The sequence below is a fragment of the Schistocerca gregaria genome, chromosome 4 (assembly GCF_023897955.1).
Source record: "Schistocerca gregaria isolate iqSchGreg1 chromosome 4, iqSchGreg1.2, whole genome shotgun sequence".
Lineage (NCBI taxonomy): Eukaryota > Metazoa > Arthropoda > Insecta > Orthoptera > Acrididae > Schistocerca > Schistocerca gregaria.
Genome location: NC_064923.1, coordinates 352,161,587 through 352,185,226, shown reverse-complemented (window position 1 = coordinate 352,185,226; position 23,640 = coordinate 352,161,587). Strand labels below are relative to the sequence as shown.

General features: G+C 37.3%; 1 protein-coding gene across 1 annotated transcript in view; it reads left to right on the top strand.

Annotated features, from left to right (window-relative positions):
* Positions 1 to 23,082, top strand: part of LOC126267725 (methyl farnesoate epoxidase-like) — a 74,931-nt gene extending 51,849 nt beyond the window's left edge. Inside the window, exons 2-3 of the mRNA XM_049973026.1 lie at positions 22,587 to 22,728; positions 22,806 to 23,082. Coding sequence (XP_049828983.1) covers positions 22,587 to 22,728; positions 22,806 to 22,981 — 318 coding nt within the window. The 3' untranslated portion in view covers positions 22,982 to 23,082. The remainder of the gene's footprint in view (positions 1 to 22,586; positions 22,729 to 22,805) is intronic.
* Positions 23,083 to 23,640: the final 558 nt, after the last annotated feature.

Below are 23,640 nucleotides of genomic sequence, written 5' to 3'. Positions count from 1 at the left end.
TCCATTTCGGTATTCAAATGTACCTTAAGAGTTCCTCAAGTTTCTCCAGAAAGATATGGGGTCACCACTAGGTGGCCTGTATGCTACTACTACCATTAGCTTAAGGCTCTCAATTACTAGACCTGATATTTCAAAATTCATTTCATCACAATGGGTATTGAGATCTATCCTGCCACAGTTTGGTGCAAGAGGTGTTTTTGCATATATTGCTACCCCATCACGTAAGTGCTGTTTTCTGCAATAGCAACTAAGTAGTGTGTAACAATCTAATACTTCGTACCCAAGCCCATCCTCTTTACACCAATGTTGACTTAAACAAAGAATATCTATCACGTTTTCATTTCAAAATTCGTTGACAATTAAGTTTTTATCTGCCATGCCCTGAATATTGAAGTAACATATTTTAAACTCTACTTTAGGCATTTCTTTTCTTGCATATTTTCTTAGTTGACATGACCCACTGTTAGTGCTTGAAAGTTGACTAGGTTGTGTCGTTATGTTACTAGAACACCCAACCTGGTCTATGCATACAAGTTTTTTGTCATCTCAGTTGAAACATAATCCAAACACATTACTGGTCTTTTTTCCTTCTCTAGCTTATCCAATACTATTCTGGTAATTGTATCACTTAAAACACGTTTACCTAGATAACTGAAATGTTGACCATGCTTGGTATGCCATTCTCTGGTACAAATACTGGTGTTAGTTACAGATTACAGATAGCTTTGTACTCCTTGTTTGTCTGCTCCGCTTCCTTATTCACACATGATCACTGGGGCAAATTATGTGGATGTGGCACATTAACAACAATCACGTTGGTGTGGGTTAACACTCCGAGAGTTTTCTTCAGTGTCGAAGTAGCAATCTTCCTTTCGTTTCTGCTGACATCGTTTGCTCTGGCCATTACCACTACAAAGTCTCTGCCTGCGAGGACTATGCTTTCTTTCTTGATTGATGTTGAAACATCTTGTTTCGTCCTTGTTACCAGAATAAAGGACAAATGCTAAATGACAAGAAGTAAAGACAAAGCTTAAAAAAGTCTAAGCCTTATGGTTACAACTGTCCAAAACAACCTCAAATGTGTTTAGCATGTTTTATTGGACACCATGTGAGAGAGTGTAATGTAATATGTTGTAAGTGAGAAAATAAAGTATTTTGTTTCTACATCAATAATAATATTAATAATAGCTTTATTAAACTTTGAATGGTGCACTGCACATGTACAAAGAAACAGGAATGTATAAATTTATTTGTATAATACACAAGATACATTCTTCTGAATACATCATTAATTTACAATAAAATTACAATAAGATGTTTACTGATTTCTATTCACATGATTTCACAAAGCATTTGTTGTTCTTCATATAAGTATGGTACTCTTCTAATGTGTACAAAGGGTGTTTTACTAAAAATTTCTTAAGCTGATGTTTCAGTTTCATTGTAGGAATTGCCATGACTGCACTAGGCAGTGCATTAGCTAATGTTATACCTGCGTACTGAGACCCCTTTTTGTAAAGTGCTCTTCTGTGACTGCCAATGTAAATTCTTTCTTAATTTTTAGTATTGTACTGGTGGAAATCTGAATAAGTGTTTGTGTGCAGTCGTTTCACAAGCACTATGGCTTTTAGAATGTATGCATTTATGACAGTTAACATCTCTGTTTTTGGAAACAAGTTACGACAAGATTCCCTATGTTTTGCTCCACAGATTATTCTCACACCCCTTTTATGAAGAATGAGTAGCTTATCTAGATTAGCTTTGGTTGTTGCCCCACAAATTTCAATACCGTAGTCCAAGTGAGAGGAGAAAAGAGCATGGTATGCAGTCTTTAGGGCTATAGTGTCTCTACAGAACTTGCTAATAGTACTGATTGGAAATATATTTTTAGACAACTTAGTTGCTAGTGACTCAATATATGTGTCCCATTTCAGGTTGCTTTGGATTTTTACGCCAAGGAATTTTATCCTATACTCTTTCTTTACCAATTTGTTGGCAATATATAATTATTCAAACTACTTTTGTTAAACTCCATCAAACATGTTTTACTGGTGCTTCACACAATGGACTTGTCATCGTCCTACAGAACGATTTTGTAATTTATAGTACAGTATTTAATATCATTTGTATAGATCAAGAATAGAAAGGGATTCAACACCGATCCCTGGGGCACACCATATTTTATGCAAGTGATCTCTGATTTATAGACACCACTTTCTGTTTTAAGTAGAACAAACTGTTTTCTATTGCTCATATAACACTTTATTAGGTCATAAGCAGCGCCTCTAATGCCCATGTTCCATAGCTTGTCTAATAGGATGTCAACATTCATACAATCAAAGGCTTTTTCCAGGTCTAGATATACACCTTCCACATGTTCCTTGCCTTCACTACCCTGTAACACCTAATCAATTAGTTGAGCATCTGCAGTGCTAGTTGATTTACCTTTTAGGAATCCATTTTGATTTCCAAACTTCAGGTTGTGTTTGTTAAGAAAGTTTATAATCCTGTTGTATTTAACTTTCTCAACTATTTTGGAAAAGACTGGAAGGATTGAGACTGGTCGGTAGTTTTTTATTTTGTTGTTGTCACCTTCCTTAAAAATGGGTGTTACCTATGCTATTTTTATTATGTCTGGAAAGGTGCCTGATTCTATTATATTGTTAACTGCTACAGACAGAGGTACAGAGACATTTTGGCTACAGGTTTTTAAGACATTAATACTTAGGCCATCATGCCCAGCTGAATTACAGGGTTTTAGAGAGCTAATGATGTCCATTGTTTCTGCACAGTGTATGGGGGCAAGATATATAATATGGTCACATGTATTACCTTTAAAACTGTAGTGCATGTTTTTATGTTTGTCATTTATGGCTTCTCCTATGGAAGAAAAATATTCATTAAAATATTTACAATTTACAATTGGTCTTTTATGGGCATGCTATTGTGGTTAATAGTAAAATCCATACAGGATTTGTCATTGCAGGTTCTAAAACTGTTTATGACTGCCCAGATGCCAGCAGTTACCTTGAGTGAGTTTTGAAGCTTATTTGCAACATAGTTGTTCCTGGTCTGTGTGAGTAAGTCCTTATAGTGTGCTTGAGATATTTTGAAGGCTTCCTTTAGCTCAGGAATCTCTCTATTATTCAGCATTGCACTGTGGAGCAGTTTTAATTTTTCCCTCGCTTCAGTGACATTAATATTTACCTAAATATTTTTGTTTGTTTCTTTTTTGTCATTACAACTGGGCATGTGGTATCAAATCACTAATAGAAGTCAGCAGCAAAGCTATCATATGAAAAGCTATTATTTTCCAACCATTTTATTTGTGCTAACATGCAGTTTAGTCTATTTATGTTGTCATTATACATTATTGTTTTAGTTACAAACTGTTGCTTTGTGGTGACAGTGGGGGCTGCATGAAGCACCAATTTAAGCTGTACTGGATAGTAATCTGAAATGGCTAGTTTCAAAACCAATGCACTGTGGGATAGGTGGGTCATATTTGTTATTATGTTGTTAAGACATGTATTACTATTGCCAATTTCCCTAGTGGGTTCCCGAATGAGTGGGTCAGGTTAAATTCATCATACAGGTGATGTAACTTTTTGATGCTGACATCATTTGTTAATAAATCCATATTTATATCCTGTGTAACTATAATATTTACATGACCATTTGGCCCAGAAAATGTTGTGTCTATATAGACAAGCAAGTCAGAAAGATTTACAAAAACGGTATCTATATTTGCTGCAGGTGGCCTGTAAACACCAATGTTATCTCTGCCCCATTTTATGTTTATTGCAACAAATTCTGACACTCCTTCCAAGCAGAAGGCACTCACATCAATAACATTAAAATTACTTTAATTTACAGAGAAAATTGTTACACCTGCACCAGTCTTGTCTTTTCTACTGAAAGCTGTGCTGAATTTCATACACAGTGCTTGACTAATGCTAATCAGAGCTTCATTGTACCTATGTTCAGTTACAACTAATATATCGGGTTGGTCAATCTGTGAAATTACATCTAGACCATTATGCTTTTTTCTAAGACTACCTAGGTTCTGGTGTATGATTTTAAAGCTGAGTTTTTCCTGCTGGACCTTAGAGGATAATTTTGGACTACCAATGAGACCAGCAGGCTTTACAAGTTTCCCTGGCGTGCCAATGGTGGCTGGTGTTGTGGCAGACTTTGTTGAGGTCTGTTGTACCACCCCATGGCAATGGACTTCTTTTCATCACTTTGTGAACAATAATTTTGCTGCTAACAATCTTTTTGCCTCTTTTGTTCATGTGCAAACCATGAGATGTGTGCAGCTCCCTGTCTAGATAGCTGACATCTACTAGAGACACATTCTGAAATTTGCTACATAGGGCTTTAATCCTATCATTTGTTTTATGAACTTCCCGGTTCACAATAGATTGTTTCTTAAGATCATGCCTCTGTGGAATGTTAACAACAATTGTTTTCGTGTCATTTAAGTTACCCAGTACCAATTTCATATGTCTAATTGCGTCATTTGTTTGATTTCTTGCTATATCATATTAACCTCCCATAATAACGACACAGTTAGTGGATGAGGAGGAGTCACACTCCTGCATGCACAACTTCACCAAAGCAGAAAAAGGGGCTCCAGGCTGAATGTGGCCTACAGCTGCAAAGTTGTCTTGCATATTTGCGATGCTTTGCGCTATTTCACGTGCATGGCTGTCCTCATATATAAAATCCGACCCTGCTTGTGTTTCTCATTGTCGTCGTTTCTTCTGTTTTTCTCTAGGTATGATTTCTTGCATTTACTGTCACAGATTCCATTTCCTTGGATGGTTTGTGTACAGTCAGTTTCACGGTTTGCATATGAGTTTGGGACTTGGTGTTTTCTGAATTTATCACTGTCAGTTTTTTTTGCTGCTTGAACGATTACTTCTAGTTTGCATGGACTGAACTTGTTCTTGTTCCACTATTTCGTTGAGAATTTGAGACCTGTTTTGAGTAATGATGGCAGGAAAGCATTCCTTGGTTTTTAGTTTAGGCCTACAGTCGTTCATCAGGCGCTGTTGTTCAAACTCACACTCGTTCTTATTTAAGAGAGTAACTTCAGCCTTTAGGCTCTGGATTTCACTTATCATATCGCTGACTAGTACAGATAATTCACACTTACAGTCACAAATTTTTGATTTATGATAGTTATCTGAGTTCTTAACAAAGCACTGACTGCAGTTCCAGCATGTTATAGACTCATTATTTTCTTTCACAGATGAGTCCACTTTATTTTGTATATCCTATAGTTATAAGTCAGTGTTTATTCCATTAATTTATTTTCAAAATTCCAACTGTACATCCTAAGAAGAGAGTAACCCATACGTGGGTAAGGGAGCCCCCATGGTACATAACCGTCACTCAGACATGGAAGACACAATAACAAACATGTGAGTTCCAAAATGGTTTTGCCCACATTGGTATTTAGCCATTTAACATCAACACTTCCACTGAGGATGATTTTTTAGGATCATATGTTACAGATGGACCGTATCTAGAGGTAGACTCCCCTTCCATAGAAGATGTGCCAGAGCCATCAAATTCTGAGGACATTTGTGCAAACACATCCACTTCTACAGATGGTCATTCAACAGTTGCTACTTCTATGCAGTGTCAACCAGTAGTGTAACTTCTATGGAGGACATTGCAGTAACATCCACTTCCATGGATAATAATACGCTTTTGTTAACATATTTGGAATATCATGCAGTAGCTTTTACATCAAAGGCTTGTGTTGAAACTACTGGCAAATGTAGCCAGAGTGCTGCACAAATCTCTTCTCGTACTACACAGAAAGTAGTCTACATGTCTCTGTAGGCAGACAGGTCATTTCCTAAAGGAGAGCAAAGAAAGATTTTTAAAGTTGGTAGGAATAGATGTGTAAGTAGAATTCTGACTGATACAGCCATCAAAATTCACTGAAGAGCAGCATGGTGAATGTAAGAAAAGCATTGCAAAAACAGTGAAATGAACTCTCCTAACATTCAAATATATAGGGAATTTCCAAGGTTTTCCAGACTTAAGTGATCTGCCTCAACAAGAGTCCATCAAGCTCTGCCTCAACAAGAGTCCATCAAGCTTGGGGCTATGTTCTTGTGAAATCTGATTTGACAGGTAATTTTATGCTGGAGAAATATTAAAATATATAAACAGCCATGAAATCAAAGTAAAATTATTGAGAAGGCAGCACACAAATCATTTTATTTTTCTACCATTGAAGACAATAGTGAAGTTGTATTTAGAGATGTTAGAAAATTACCCAAACCAGTTGTAACTGAGGAACACAATATCTTGTCGCTAAGATAACGTTTTTTGTCACTTTTTCAGCACTTGATATAAGTTACAATTATGCACATGTATGTTTTATACTCAGTAGTTTTGCCTGATGTCACTAATATAATGTCCACCAGTTACTATTTGTTTCTTTATGTGTATGTAGCCTGTTTTCCCATTTCTTCATCACTTGGTTAAACCTCCTTTACCATGGGTCAAATCTCCCATTGTTGAAGGGCTCTGACCCGTATCAGCCATCAGACAAAACTTATCTAATGTTATTTCTGTAAGACGGTGAACATTTTTATAAAAGAGATAGGTACTGTATTTTCATGAATTAGTATCTAATATTAGATAAAAATTAGCCAAAACCAGATAGATTTACAATACGTATTTTAAATACTTGGTCTAACCTCCACAGATTTCCCTACCATTTCATACTTCAAATAGTAACTAGAGAGAGAAATTTAACCAAGCAATAAAACTACAGTGTACCTGAATTAAAGTATGAATATAATACAGGGAAACATTCCACGTGGGAAAAATATATCTAAAAACAATGTTGATGTGGCTTACCAAACAAAAGCGTTGGCAGGTCGATAGATACACAAAAAAAAACAAACATACACACAAAATTCAAGCTTTCGCAACCAACGGTTGCTTCTTCAGGAAAGAGGGAAGGAGATGGAAAGACGAAAGGATGTGGGTTTTAAGGTAAGTCTTTCTGCTCCCGGGATTGGAATGACTCCTTACCCTCTCCCTTAAAACCCACATCTTTTCGTCTTTCCCTCTCCTTCCCTCTTTCCTGAAGAAGCAACCATTGGTTGTGAAAGCTTGAATTTTGTGTGTATGTTTGTGTATGTATCGACCTGCCAGCGCTTTTGTTTGGTAAGTCACATCAACTTTGTTTTTAGATGAATTAAAGTACGTATAGATATGTACATAGTAAATTCAAGATGTGTTCTTATACATAATATAATGGAAATATATTGTGTGTAAGTATGCTGTACAGTAGACACAAAGTGTGTAATTATGTGTAATTCAATTGTATTTAAAGTTACTTCGTTCAGGAGTGGTACCCAAAAGAAGCAGAGCAAATTTTTTGGGTGGCAGAGCTTTTGCAGAAGATTTGGTAATGGGAATGTAGCCTGCCAAATTCAAGCCATGACTGCTGACTGCTGAAAAAAAGCAAGTTCATGTGGAAGCATGTTCTACTTTAAAAGAAGAATCAGTAAATGATCAGAACTCTTTTTCAAAAAGTATCACAGGTGATGAAACTGGGTGCTAAGCTCATGATTCTGAATCAAAGCAACAGTCAAGCCAGTGGGAGACTTCAAGTTCATCTCTCCCCAAGAAAGCTCATCATGTGAAATCAAACATTAAGACAGTGCTGATTTGTTACTTCAGGGTGAGAGGAGTTATTCATTCAGACTTCGTTCTGCAGGTTCAGACAGTTAACCTCGCTTTCTACTTGCAACTTTTGAAAAACTTGCACAACAGTGTGGAGCAAAAGTGGCGTGGTTTGAGACAGTTGGGTGACTGGTTTTTCCGTCATGACAATGCCCCTGTTCACACACCCTTGTCAGTGTGATCCCAGTTCCTCACATCCCTTGCTCAACTGACCTTGCCCCATGTGACTTTTTTTGTTCCCTAGAATGAATAGAGACATGAAAGAAAACCATGTTGCTGATGTTAATAAGGTGAAGAAGAAAACTTCAGAAGCAGTGTTAAGCATCATGAAAGATGAATTTAAATATTCTTTAGAAAAATGGAATAAAATCATAGACAAGTGTATTAGTGCAAGTAGAGAGTAGTGCAAATTTCTATTAGATCTGATGATTGTACTTAGATCTAAGTTTGCTAAATTAATAAAAAATAGATAAATTATTATATATGCTCAGTTGTAGGTAAAGCAGGAGGCAGACTGTGCTACACAGATAGTATGTTAGGGAAATGCTGTCAGTCTACATGTGAGACTGCGCACAAAACACTCATGTCAACCTTCCTAGAATATTGCCAAAGTTTGTGGGACCCATAGCAAGTATGACTAATGCTGATATTGAATGAACAGAAAGAACAGTAGCACGAATGGTCACAGGTTTTTTTAACTTATGGGAGAGTGTCCTGAACATGCTGAAAGAACTGAACGTGAAGATAGTTGCAAACTATCCTGTGGGAAACTAGCTGCAAAGTCTCTATGACCAACTATAATTGCTATACTTAAAAGTGTAATAGACCCCCCCCCCTCCCCCAACATGTTCCTTCCTTATGGACCATGAAAATGAGGTTAGACTAATAAGAACTCACACAAAGGCATTTAATGAATTATTCTTCCTGCACTCCATATGTGAATGGAATGGGAAGATGTCCCAATAGCTGGTACAATGAGAAGTACCATTTGCTTTACACTTCAAAATAGTTTGAAGAGTACTATAAAATCAGTGGATCTATCACAATTTTTCTCAAAAATTTTTACAAATGCACATTGCAACACTTATTACTTTGAGAATTGTGGCACATTAATATCATTTGCCTATATTTTGATGAATTAATAGAAATTTTGCAAATGAACAATATTGCTAACATTCAACAGCATGCAAGATGTAATGACAACTTGTACATAATGCCATGTGACTCCCAATGTTTTGGAAAATGATCTATAATATTTAAAAGAGACCTGTTCATTAATTATGACAACAAACTGTAAATTACAGAATATATAAGGAAAGTGATGGTTTACGTTTTATTAAAAGATGATCGTGATTGACCTTTACCTGATTGTTTCTTGCAATGTAAATTGCAAGTTATGGCTTCACTGGATGCAAGTTCAAGTCAAACCGAAGCCTACTATAAGAGCTCTGGCCTACTGAGCAGGTTAAAGCAATTTCAGTATCAACAGATCTGGATAAAAGACTGACAGATGTCAGTTAGGAACTTGTGAATGCAGCATGGATGTGAATACCATATGTCTTATTCCTGCAGACCTGTCTGCCTATTTTACCTCTTCAAGACATGTTAACAATTTTTCCCATACATGTAACTAGTCTCATAGCAGAGGCATTATCACACAGTATAACAAATCAAAGCTCTTTTGAAAACTGTTAATAAGAGAAAACGCCATCCCAGAAGTGAAACTCTTCTGTTTTTTAATTTTGTCTGAAGGCACAAATTTCCATAAAACAGAACTGGCACATGAGCTCAAACCAAAGATAATATCGGTGAAATATTAAAGTAGCAAATAATGGAACCAAGAAGATATTTAATTTCAGTGATATATTAAAGAAGCAAATAATGGAACAAAGAATATTTTTTGGAGATGAGTATAAGGAAACACAGATGAAGATTTTAGAAGGATAAAAGTATATTATTTGATAAATCACAAGAATGCACAATCAGATTAGTATTCTGCTCACGTAAAATATAAGATGACTGATATCAGGGACAAAACATTGTTGTCCACCATATGCAGTTACATTTATTGGAACAAGTGGAACCTTGCTTCAAAATATATGTAGCATAAAGGTAGTTTCAGTATGTGACAACTTCCATATATAGAAATAATATTCAACTTTGATGTTAGTTGACATTGGATGTTACAGTTGAAGCTGAAAATTATCACAAGGCTAAATTGATTTGTATGTAACATAAGTGTTGAAATAAAAATATTCTACTTGTTCCAGCAAATTAAATAGCCTTTTGATGGACAAGATGGTTTCGGTCTTCAGAAAATACACTAGCTGCTCAAAAGTTTGCGGAATTGGCCATTAGATCCTAGTGGACTCTCCAATATAAAAGATGGATGGGAGTATAGTGTTGTTATTAAAGAGGCAATTATACAACGATGGGTTAGTCACTAGCACTCAGTGACTTCGAAGGCAGAACAGTCATTGGATATCACCTGAGTAACAATTTCATCAAGGATGTTTCAATCATTCTATTGCTGCTAAGTCAACTGATGGTGATGGAATTTGAAAGTGGAAATGCAAAGGAACAACTACAGCTAAACTAAGATTAGGGCAGACCTATTGTACTGACAGACATGAACTGTTGAACATTTCAGAGTCATCAAAAAACATTACATGAAATCAGGAGGAAGAATGACAGTGCTACTGGTAGTTTAGCTAGAACAGTAACACTGCATAGGGAGTTAAAAAGTTGGGTTTAACTCTGGAGCAGCTCTCCATAAGCCACACATTTCTGTAGTCAGTTCTAAAAAAAATTTGATGAAATTGAAGAATGACACCACTAGAGAGTGGATGGCTGGAAACTAGTGACTTGTAGTGATGAATCATGCTATAGGACTACCACGTGGCAATCCAGTTGGTTTGGATTTAGCAAATGCCTGGAGAATATTACCTGCATTCATGTGTAGTGGTAACAGTGATGTGCGTAGGAGACAGTGTCAAACTGTGGAAGTGTTTTGCGGTTAGGGTGTCCCAAATATTGTGCTTAAGGAAATGGTAAATGTGGAAGAATTTTGATATATTTTACAGAACTGTGCACTGTGTACTGCAGAAGAGCAGTTTGAAGCCAATGATTGATTGTATCATCATGATAGTGCACCCTGTCATAGACCAACGTGCATGAGGGAATGGTTCATGGACAACAGTATTCCAGAAAGGGACTGACATGCCCAGAGTCTTGACCCAAATTCAGTGGAACACCTTTGAGACGAGTTGGATTGTTGACTTCATTCCAGACCCAGGATCCAATTAAGGTCTCTAGTTTTGGCTCTCGAGGGAGAATGGCCTGCCCAGACTCCTCATTATAAAGTATCCCCAGCAGAATTCACGCCTTCATATAGGCAAAGGGTAGACACACCCCATATTAGTATCCACTAATAGGTGTCCAACTATTTTTGATCAGATAATGTACATTGTGACTGTGGATCGGAAGATGGGAAAACTACACAAATCTTTTGACTTACTGAATTTATTATGTATTTATCCTTCCTGTGCACGGCCTGATTCAACAACATTTTTTCACACAAACAATTTGTCATTTGGTGTCCCTCCTGCCAATTTTCCCTTTTACACTGTGTCAGTTTCCACTACTCATTGTGTTACATACTGTATACAACTCTTGCAATATTCGATGTCCTTGTTGCCCCTCTCAGCTTGTCACCCCAAGAGGGCATTACTAATTCTTGTATGTCATGTTTAGGACTCTTACAACTGTGGCCCTCTGGTGCCCATCTTACCTTGGGCCCCAACTGATGGCTTGTGCTGCTTGGGCTTAAATCATCCCTTATCACATGGAAACTTAGTGTGTCATGCTGTTCCTGAGTGTCTTTTCAATGGAAACAGTTCCAGTACACATCACATCTTCAGGTGAACTTTTACATTTGAATGGTAAATCATTGAAGGTTATGACAAATGCATTCACTCCAGGAACAAGCAGTCAACATGACCACATTTGAACAAGGAATGAGAACTTCTTTCTGCCTTTGAAACTATGGTACCTCACTTGCAAAAAGTAATCGTTAATAAGGTCTGCATTATTGGTAGATCTCAATGTCATGTGTTTATTTTTATGTGAACATGTTTCACCATTTCATTTGTTCTTCATTTTAGACAAACTGAATAAACAGTAACCAGTTACTTGTTCATCCATAACACTTATCAGATAGCAAAAGGGAATGATATCTGTTGATAGCCTTTAAACAAACTTAGTTTACTTGTATGTTTTTAAAGTAGGAATGCAGCATAAAACCTGTAAAATCTCTTACAATTTCATGGCAGTATTAACTTAACATAATACTTGATTGTTTATAGTAAGAGAGCTATTTGGGCTGCAAAATAAGTGACAATTCTTGAAGTAGAAGATAAAAACTGTCAACAAACACTAGCAAAGAAGCATTTCTGAAAAAAATTTTTTTTTTAAATCAAATGTAAATCTAAATATTGGGGTGCTATTACTACAGAATTTATCTCTAGTATAATTCTGCATGGAAGTGAAACATTAATTAATGCATTACAGGATATTTTCTAAGACATAAAAAATTATCAATTTGATACTGAAGGTACATGTTGGGGGGGGGGGGGAGGGGTTAAAAGCTGTAGATGATGACCAAGGCTTCACTGCAGTAAATAGGTCCAAACGTATATGCATTTTTAAGCAGAGATAAATAGCCTTGGGCAGGGTAGGCTACCTTGGAGAATCGCATCAAACCATTCTTTGGTCTGAATTCCACAACAACAACAATACCAATAGTATTTTCAAACCATATAAATATTCCCAATTCGATTAGATTATAACTATTTCTTCATTATTATTCTTATTTATTTATTTCTTGCAAATTCCAGTGATTATTGTATTCATGTTGTGAATATTTCACAGCATATGGACTATGTCAGTTCTACAAAATTGTTAGGATAATATGTGAAAGTACTAATCAGTTTCACATTACAGTATCTACAGCTTAGGTTCTATTCCATAAAAATAAATATTATCAAAAAATTATATCATAGAAAAATTTATACCCTTATAATATTAAATAGACAGGTTCACAAATATAGAACGGGAAATTAATGTAAGGTTTTTTATTTATTTATTTTACAAGAACTCATTATCTACTAAACACTCTATTTTGGAAGGGATGGTATTAAAAATCTTACGTCCAGCTCCAAAGTGGACCCTGTTCTGTGTCATACTCAGGTTTGCATGCTCTAGGTGATATGGTCTTTCTTCTAATGACTTGACTATAATGCATACAGTTAGATTTGAAAAACTTTTTTTTCACTTATGAAACACAGTGGAGAGAATATGTATTGTGCAAAGGATTTGAAGAGTTCAAGTTCCTTAAAAAGATTTCTGCATGTTGCTCTAAGATGGACTCCATCATGATTCTTATGGTTCTTCCTGTGCACATAGCACTTTTATAGCAAGTGGCTTATTTCCCCAAAATATGATTTCATATGTCATAATCCCATAGAAATAGAAACAATAAGCTGATATAATTGTTCCCATATTTCTGTAAGAGCAGACAATGTGCAAAGCACACATTGCAGAATTCAGTCTCTTGCACAGATCCATGATATGGTTTGACCAGTTTAGTTTGCTATTAGTATGTAAGCCCTAGATATCTGCTGATCACTCAGTTTTTCTCCTATTTCATCTTCTTTAGAGGTTGTATGAAACTGAACACAGTTTTTTTATAATTAACAGAAAGACAATTTATTTTAAACTGGTTCACAATATCCCTGAAAAGCTTATTCGCTGACATCTCAAGTATCTCTATTGAATTTCCAGTAAATAGTGTAGTGTCATTTGCAAAGGCAGTGAATTTACAATGTTCTGTTCAAAAACGTAGATTATTAATAATATAACGAAAAGTAGGATGTCCAGAACAGTGCCCTGAGGCACTCCGCATTTCAGGAGTATCCAGTATAACTTGCTGTTTTCTGTTTGAATGATGCAAATCATTAGTATGTAGCATTACAATGTTCGTCTTTTACAACTGTTGTGGGTATCGTTATACAATATATTGTGTTTGAGCATAAGTTCATGCCTTTTTCCATACATGTAATAAAAATAACCGATACACATAACAGAGATTTGAGACATTAACAGCCGGCCAATGTGGCGGAGCGGTTCTAGCCGCTTCAGTCTGGAACCGGTTGACCGCTACAGTCGCAGGTTCGAATCGTGCCTTGGGCATGGATGTGTGTGATGTCCATAGGTTAGTTATGTTTAAGTAGTTCTAATTCTAGGGGGCTGATGACCTCAGATGTTAAGTCCCATAGTGCTTAGAGCCATCTGAACCATTAATAATGCAGTCTCCTTCAATATTGCCAATGCTGCGGTAAATGTTTGTTTCCATGACCGTATAAATCACATGGTTTTGAGGTTTTATTTGACAGGGAGTGAAAAAGGTGCAAACCTAAGGATGCAAGATCACGTGAACCTCCCCCATTGTGGAATGACACCCCAAACCAGCTACTCTGTACAACTTTTGTCACTCTACCAGAATGCACACAGGCGTTATAATTGAGCATCACTACTTCCCTGCAGTCTTCCTGGTCATTCTTCTTAGATTCATTCACAGGGAATGAGTAGAATTGATAACTTTCAATATTATTCATGATGCAGTCAAAGATTCTTTTAGCAGTTACTTATTTATTAAGGGAAAAATTTATTAGTGTTAGCAATCCAGACTTTAGTCTGTGACTAAGGTATTAAGATATTTCTAAAACAACTGTTACAATAGCACCATTGAAGTCAATTAAATTATCATTTTCATTAGTTATAGTAACTTCTGAATCTTGAATTGTATCAAAAATAGGAATATTTACAAGCTATTTTGGTTCATAAATTATTGCCCCACCAAATTCTGCATTATGTTTAAATGAAACAATAATATTAGTTTTCTATGAAAATGATCATTATGTTTTACATACATTCCATCAGCAATATTAAAATTGATATTTATAATTCAAAACGAATTATTTTAGGAACATTGTTAGCTACAGGTTTTTCATTAGGTAAAATAATTTGATTACTAAAAGCAAGTAAACTTCCAATACTATCTGATACATTTATATACAATTTTATATCACTTTCAATACTTATGCTGTTTAAAATTTCATCTGCTTTAATATGTATATTAGGTTTTTCCGAATGAATAAATTTTTCTAAATTTTTCAGACTATGTTGAGCTATAGGAATTTCTATCGTTTCTCGATTACAATAAAGTTTATTATTTCTTGTTGTAATATTTGATGTTAAGAAAGTTGAATAAAAACCAACTAGTGAACACTGGAACGGTTAATCTTTTTCTAAGAATAGAAGTTTTATCATTAAGTTGAAATACTCTACTCATTTACTACGGAAAAAAGTATTAAATAGATGAATAAAACAGATTGAGAACCTAAAGTAAGAATCCCAGAAAATAAGTTAAAAAACAAACATAGGAATCTTTTGCCAAAATCTGTTAGATGTGTGATAATTGGACCAAGTGTTGGTGGAAAAACAACATAATGATTGATAATTATACACTCCTGGAAATTGAAATAAGAACACCGTGAATTCATTGTCCCAGGAAGGGGAAACTTTATTGACACTTTCCTGTGGTCAGATACATCACATGACCACAATGACAGAACCACAGGCACATAGACACAGGCAACAGAGCATGCACAATGTCGGCACTAGTACAGTGTATATCCACCTTTCGCAGCAATGCAGGCTGCTATTCTCCCATGGAGATGATCGTAGAGATGCTGGATGTAGTCGTGTGGAACGGCTTGCCATGCCATTTCCACCTGGCGCCTCAGTTGGACCAGCGTTCGTGCTGGACGTGCAGACCGCGTGAGACGACGCTTCATCCAGTCCCAAACATGCTCAATGGGGGACTGATCCGGAGATCTTGCTGGCCAGGGTAGTTGACTTACACCTTCTAGAGCACGTTGGGTGGCACGGGATACATGCGGACGTGCATTGTCTTGTTGGAACAGCAAGTTCCCTTGCCGGTCTAGGAATGGTAGAACGATGGGTTCGATGACGGTTTGGATGTACCGTGCACTATTCAGCGTCCCCTCGACGATCACCAGAGGTGTACGGCCAGTGTAGGAGATCGCTCCCCACACCATGATGCCGGGTGTTGGCCCTGTGTGCTCTGTCGTATGCAGTCCTGATTGTGGCGCTCGCCTGCATGGCGCCAAACACGCATACGACCATCATTGGCACCAAGGCAGAAGCGACTCTCATCGCTGAAGACGACACGTCTCCATTCGTCCCTCCATACACGCCTGTCGCGACGCCACTGGAGGCGGGCTGCACGATGTTGGGGCGGAAGACGGTCTAATGGTGTGCGGGACCGTAGCCCAGATTCACGGAGACGTTTGCGAATGGTCTTCGCCGATACCCCAGGAGCAACAGTGTCCCTAATTTGCTGGGAAGTGGTGGTGCGGTCCCCTACGGCACTGCGTAGGATCCTACGGTCTTGGTGTGCATCCATGCGTCGCTGCGGTCCGGTCCCAGGTCGACGGGCAGTGCACCTTCCGCCGACCACTGGCGACAACATCGATGTACTGTGGAGACCGCACGCCCCACGTGTTGAGCAATTCGGCGGTACGTCCACCCGGCCTCCCGCATGCCCACTATACGCCCTCGCTCAAAGTCCGTCAACTGCACATACGGTTCATGTCCACGCTGTCGCGGCATGCTACCAGTGTTAAAGACTGCGTTGGAGCTCCGTATGCCACGGCAAATTGGCTGACATTGACGGCGGCGGTGCACAAATGTTGCGCAGCTAGCGCCATTCGACGGCCAACACCGCGGTTCCTGGTGTGTCCGCTGTGCCGTGCGTGTGATCATTGCTTGTACAGCCCTCTCGCAGTGTCCGGAGCAAGTATGGTGGGTCTGACACACCGGTGTCGATGTGTTCTTTTTTCCAATTCCAGGAGTGTATTTTTCCAGAAATTTACGTTGATGCATACTAGGTTGACAAGATGGGATGTGTTCATGCAACAGTTTGAATTTGAAGTCAAGTATGTTAAGGGTACTCAAAATAAAGTTGCAGATGCCTTATCCAGATTACCTTTAGGGGAAAATGGGAAAATAGGACAAGATATAGATGAAGAGCATGTGAAATTATTCTATATTAAGGGAGTTCAAGGGGAAAAGAAAATAGAAAATATATGTAAATACATGAGGAGGTATCAAAACTGTGATGAGATCTGGGAAATGATTAAGAGAGAGTTAGATATGCCAAATGGTAATGATAAACTGCCAAAATACTATAAAGTGCATGGTGGAATCTTGTTCAGGGGAACTAATGAAAGTTCAGAGTATTGGAAGGTGTGTTGGCCTAGTGACTGCATTGACGAATTAATTGACTACATTCATTTGAGTTTTGGGCAAGGAAATGTATACAGAAATTAAGAGAATGTGTGGCGTTTGACAACATGGTAAAAAGCGTAAATAACAGGAACAGGACATGTAATAAGTGTGAGAGAGCCAAGGTTACAAATAAGGCATGCTGGCTTCCTATGCAGAATGTAAGACCTAATGATTTGATGGAGTCAGTAGCTGTCGATTTCTATGGCACTTTGCCAAAGACAGAAGGAGGTTTTGCCAACATTTTTGTGGTACTGGAAGTATTTTCTAGATTTATTATGTTGTACCCCTTGTGTAGACTATTCATCAAATTCTGGTTCAGATTTAAAAAGAAAAGGGAGAAGCTGTTCATCGCCCAAACCTCATGCCCTGGGTTTATATGGTTTCAAACCTACTATACTCTTCAGACCAAACTTCTTTTTTGACTTTGGATACACGAGATAATAAGCATTCAGATGCAGTATACCCACTACCTCAAACGGACCTTTAAACACATCAAAAAACTTTGATATCTCATCATTAATCTCCTTAGATTTTTCATAAGTCTTCACCAATACCATGTTTCCCACCTTAATTTCAACCTTCTTTAATTTTTTATCATGCCATCTCCTCCTCTCCTCTAACCTCTTTTCCACTAATTCTCCTAGTCCTTTCTTCTTCTCATCCCAACTTAACTCATCCCTCGCTGCAAACGACAACTTCTCCTCTACAAAACTCAAGGATCTTTCTCCTTTCATAATCTCATATGGGGTAAACCCAGTTACATCATGAGGCACTGTGTTCATTACATCCTCAATATTTTCCACAACGTCTCCCCAGGAACTGTGATTATTACTACAATATGTGCGGCATAACCTTCCTATTTCCTTTATATAGTGCTCCGCCGGGTTCCCGGCTGGGTGGTAAGTTGACGTATATATTACCGATATTCCCTGGTCAGTAAGACCTTCCTTCCAATGCTTACTAGTAAACTGGGATCCGTTGTCAGAAAGCCTTGCTTTTGGCTTACCAAATTTTACAAAATAGACCTTTTCAAGTTTAGTCAGAGTCTTGCGGAGCAACGCCTCTGAGGAAGTCCAGCGCAGTCCTGGACGAAATGTAAGGAGCAGAAAAAGTTCTTGGACCACGACCTCACATCCCGGAAAGTATATCAACAGCCATGTCACCCGGTCGTGAAAGCCTTCATTCTACGATTTTAGGAAGTCATGGCCTTGTTGAAGTAACTGATTAATACATTCCAGACCAGGATTACACTGAGTGACCAGTGATGTGGTCTAAAGTTGTCTTTTGGAGGGAAAAGCATTACCAGGATTGGATGTCATTGCCCTGGAAATCTGCTTTTAAACTAGGCTGGTGGGATACTTATGACCTGTGAAGGCTGATGTGAGAATGGTGGTGTATTGCTGTAAGGCGTCTGCATCTGAACAAATATGTTTGCCTTGAATGACAAGGCTATATGAAAGGGAATGTTTGACATGGAACAGATGGCAACTGTCAAAATGTAAGTATGCTGTTTGTTAGTAGATTTTCTGTGGACAGTAGTGTGTAGCTGCCCTTTGATGATGGTGAAATCAGCATCAAGGGAAGTGGCGCAGGATTCAGAATGTGATCACATGAAATTTAATTGGGAGAAGGTATCCAGAGATTCCAGGAATTTCAACAGGTCAACCTCATCATGAGTCCATATGGTAAAGACATCATCAATGTACATAAACCAAACCAGGATCTGAAGACTTATCGATCCCAGGAAAGCTCCCTCCAAGTGACTGGTGAAAAGATTGGCATGGGAAGGAGACATCCTGGTTCCTATGATTGTACCCGGATCGGTTTGTATGTCTGCCCCTCAAAGGTGAAGTAGTTGTTGATAAGCATAAAGATCTTTAAGGGGAGTAGGAAGGTAGTCATATGTTTGGAATCAGGTGAGCTCTGATTGAGGAAATATTCAGCAGCTGACAGACTATGTACTTGGGGGACCTTGGTACACAGGGAGGTTGTATTTATTATCAAAGTTTTTGAAACAAATTAAAGATAAGAAACTATATAGTAATTGACTGCATCCATACAATGTATATTGTCAGTGGACGAATAAAGAGATTGATTGATTGATTGATTGGTTGACAAGCAAGCTACATGGTGGGAGTAGGACAGGCACTGATTTAAGACCATTTCTGTTCCTCCCAAAGACAGAGTGTTCTACAATGTCATACAGGATTATGGTCTGTGGTAACTCATCAAGCCAAGTTAAGTTTTCTGAATTCAAAAACGTGTAATAAAAGTAATTTGTGGTGTAAACTCAAGAACATCCTGTGGAGGCATACTTAGGGAAATACTGATGTCAATATTTCTTCCCAATAAATTTATTCCTTAATGAAATTAATCTTTCAAATATATCTCTTTTTCAAACCAATCGAATCAATCCTAAAAAGAAGAATAATCTTCGAAAAGATATAAAGTCACTTACTTTGGCCCAGAAAGGTGTCTATTATTCACAGACATACATTTTCAATAACTTGCCAGAAGTTATATAAAGTTTAATTATGGTACTAACAAAATTTTATTTTAAAGGAGCCTAAAGGATTTATTGCTTGCTGGCTCCTATTCCATTGATTAATTGCTTAGCAGACTAATAGCTGTGTATCCGTTACAAATAATATAAAATAGGACAAGTATTTGTACAACCTGACTTCTGCACAAATTCAGTGCAGTAAAGTAATTGCTGTAAATAAGATGTGCTGTAAATTGATGTTTCTATTGAATGATCCATGGGTGTTATAATCTAAGAATTACCATATGCACTTCTTTATACTGAACATTTCCATGTTTTGTCATAAGTTATTTATTGCCTTTTAAACAATAATATATTTAAGATACTTTCTACTTAGTCAGCTTCTGTGAGGACCATTCCAATTGAGATCTGTGGAAAGTACATTAGAATATTTGTTTTTATTTGTACATATTTATTGCATATTTCTGTTTTTCTGGCATCATCTACATCCTAGAGGATCTCCTCACTAAAGATGTATTGAAACATAAAACACATCTAATCCAATCTTAGGCTATGTACAGACTGAAACATCTTATTCAGTCGATGCCCTACACTCACTGGGCATGGATGCCTGCATCTGCCGCAGTTCACCTTTTAGGCAGCAGGTAGCATATTTTTCACAATAGACTCGTAGCTATATACTACAATAAGACAGAATCTTCTCAGAAGATTTAGGAAAGACCCAAATGCTCAACTTCTCCTGAAGATATGTCAAGATCATTCCACAGCATTCACATTCAAAAGCATGTTAGCATTGCATACGCTGGTATAGAGATTGTGGTCTCTGAGAAGTAGGCCTATGCAGGGTGCTCATTTTAACTGAAGACTTTGAAATATCTCAAACACCACACATCTGGTCAAAAAAAGTTATAATTCCAATTTGTTTGTCGTGGAGAGGAATGTACCACATTCAATATCCCATCCCACCCATGAGTGGGTGGTGGAGGAAACTGAAATCTTCAATGGGAATCATAATTTTTTATTGCAGATTATGATTCTATGGTAAAATTTAGATACATTTTGTCTGAAGCATTTTCTTGTTTCTCCACAGATTATGCTGTAATTGGAGGAATATAAGTGGGTACACAATTGTAATTTATGATAGGTTTCTCAATGGGTCTTGAAAATACAATGGCACTTGAGACCCCACCTCCATGCTGCTCTGTTTTATTCCTCCTACATATCACACAGGGCACTGCTCTGTGTGCCTCTGTGGCCATGACTTGAGGTGAATGCTACTCAACATTTCCGAGTACAGTAAGTGTTCAAACATAGTACCACCAACTTCAATGGATTTAGTGATCAGCTTTTCAAATGACCATACACAGGACAGAAGTGTATCTGCCAAAATATCAGCACAGGTGTTTCTGATGCAGTCAACCATGTCTTCACTGTATGTTTGCACATGCAGGTACGCCTTAACTCTCCCTATAGAAACAAATTCAGCAACTTTAAATCCAGCGACCTAGGAGGTCAGATAGTAGGGCTACCACTGCCGATCCCCCACCCAGTGTAACCATGGTCTAATAACTGCTGTGTTTCAATTGCGTGATCTTCATACATTGTTGAACATCCAGGGCAACATCCTCAGTAGGACCAGTAGTTTCTGTTCCAAAACCATTTGGCATTTCCATCCAATGAATTACCTTTCCTATACCACATTTGCTTAACTTTCTTTAGCTGGTCTGCACACTGCCATCAGACATAAGTCCGTCCACAACCTCGTAAAAGAATGAATGAGTGTGAGCTTTCTCTGGAAAGCACTTGTCATATAGGGCAAGAGCAGCCTCAACATTCATCCTACATTCTCTGTAAATTAGGATCATTTCAATATTTTTTTCCATGTTACAACATTCATTGTCCACGTGCACATCTGTTCTCCAGATGATGTGTAGGTGTGCAGGCAGTAAACACTGTGCAAGTATTTAATGTCTGATATCTGTTCCATGTCTACACAATACGTGAGGTCTGGTCTCAGTTCTGTACATAGACATAGTGGCCCATTCAGTAGACCTCTCATCCAAATTTTGGAGGAATACAGTGTTGGCAATGGGGTTTCCAATTAGAAGATCTAAAACAATGGTCTGTCCTATTTTCACAGCATTGAGATGGGGTCGCATGTGCCAGTGGATATTCAAGAGTTGTTGAATAGCCAGGCATAAATAGCAATTGTGTTCTCATTTCTATTTCTCCAATTACAGTGTCATCTGTGGAAAAATGAAGGAAATACTTCAGTCAAAACGTATGTCAATTTTACACAGAATTGTAATCTGCAATAAAACACAATGGTTCCCATTGAAGATTACAAAGTTGCCTCAGCTATCCACTCATGGGATGAGGAGGTAGGTTGAGTGTGCTATCATTGGATGTCACCCTCCAAGACAAACAAATTGGAACTTTAACTTTTTTGATACAATGTGTAGTTTATGAGATAGTTCAATGACTTCAGTTAAAATGAACACACTGTACATGCCATCGAGTTATCAATAGCTCAATGTGGCAAATCAACCATTTTGTCAGCAAACAGTCCAATTTTTATTTTTTTGTTATTATTCTACACAAAAAATTTTATTACATTTCATAGTAACTTTGGTAACTGACATACTTTTCTCTCGGTGGTGTGGCTTCACTGCTGAAGGCACAAAGAAAATTTTCTGTGTAAGTATGACTATTGTGTTGGTATATTCTCTGTGTTTCATTTCTTTTCTAATAATGTATGTTATACATGGAATTTTTTTTAACCTAAAACATTTTAATGACATTGTTATTTATAACCTGAAAAATAAGATCAATGCTACTATCTGCAAAGTGTACATAAACAGAGACATTTCTTATGCTTTCTAACCTTAACCAGTTGCTAACATAGAGTAAATGATGCATTCTGATGCAGAATACAACTGTGCTGATAAACAACTGGTCAATGCATATGGATAAAGAACACTGGGGTGATCCTGAAGTTTATCGACCAGAACATTTCATTACTGAAACTGGACTACTTAGAGAGGATGACGCATTCTTGCCTTTTGGTCTTGGTGAGTTAGTGCTACTAGAAAAAGTTATGGTAAAATAAGTTGTGGTTCATATCTGAGAGTTTTAATTTGCCTTTCAGGTCGACGTCGATGTATGGGGGAGCAGTTTGCAAAAAGTTTTTTATTCCAAACTTTTGCTGGAGTCTTGCAAAAATTTCAACTTGTTCCTGCTGATGTTACTGACCTGGAGGCTACTGCTCTTGGGGGCTTTAATCTTGCACCAAAAACTTATGACATCATTTTCAAATCTCGATAACACTGCAAAAACAATACAAATGTACTTGTTTTCATTATTGTTGTAACAACTGAAACATAATAGACGAATATATTTTAATAAACTTATTTCAGACTTAATAACTTTAAATAAATTTTATTAAATTCTCATCTCCATGCTGCCAAAGCATTACTTCGAAAAGTTTATTTAAATTTGTGAGAGGAAAGAAAATGTTGAAAAGTAGAGGTGAAGTTTATAATAATTTGTTATATGCGAACAAGGAGAGGAGTGTTTTCATATTGACAGTTGTTGATACACAGACCATTAACAAACAATTAAATTCTAATTTAATATCAATACTATACTTTGCAGTTTGTTTATGTATATCTCATTAACAACTGAATGATACAATATTCTGTTAGGGAAATAATCATGTAGTAATGGCCTCATCTATTCTCCACTGTGCTGTTCTTGTTTATCACAAGTTAATAAACAATTTATATAGGTTAATACAAAACAATAGTTAGTACACTTCATAAGCTGCAAATTGAAACATGTTTCTAGTGAACCACTTGACTGACTAATTTGCAAATACATACACCGAATCAAATGGCAACAGCAACTAAGACATGGCTAAAAGCTTTTGTTCTGGAAAATGCAACATTAAGTACTCTGTAACAGGGGCAGTTATCCAGGGGGCA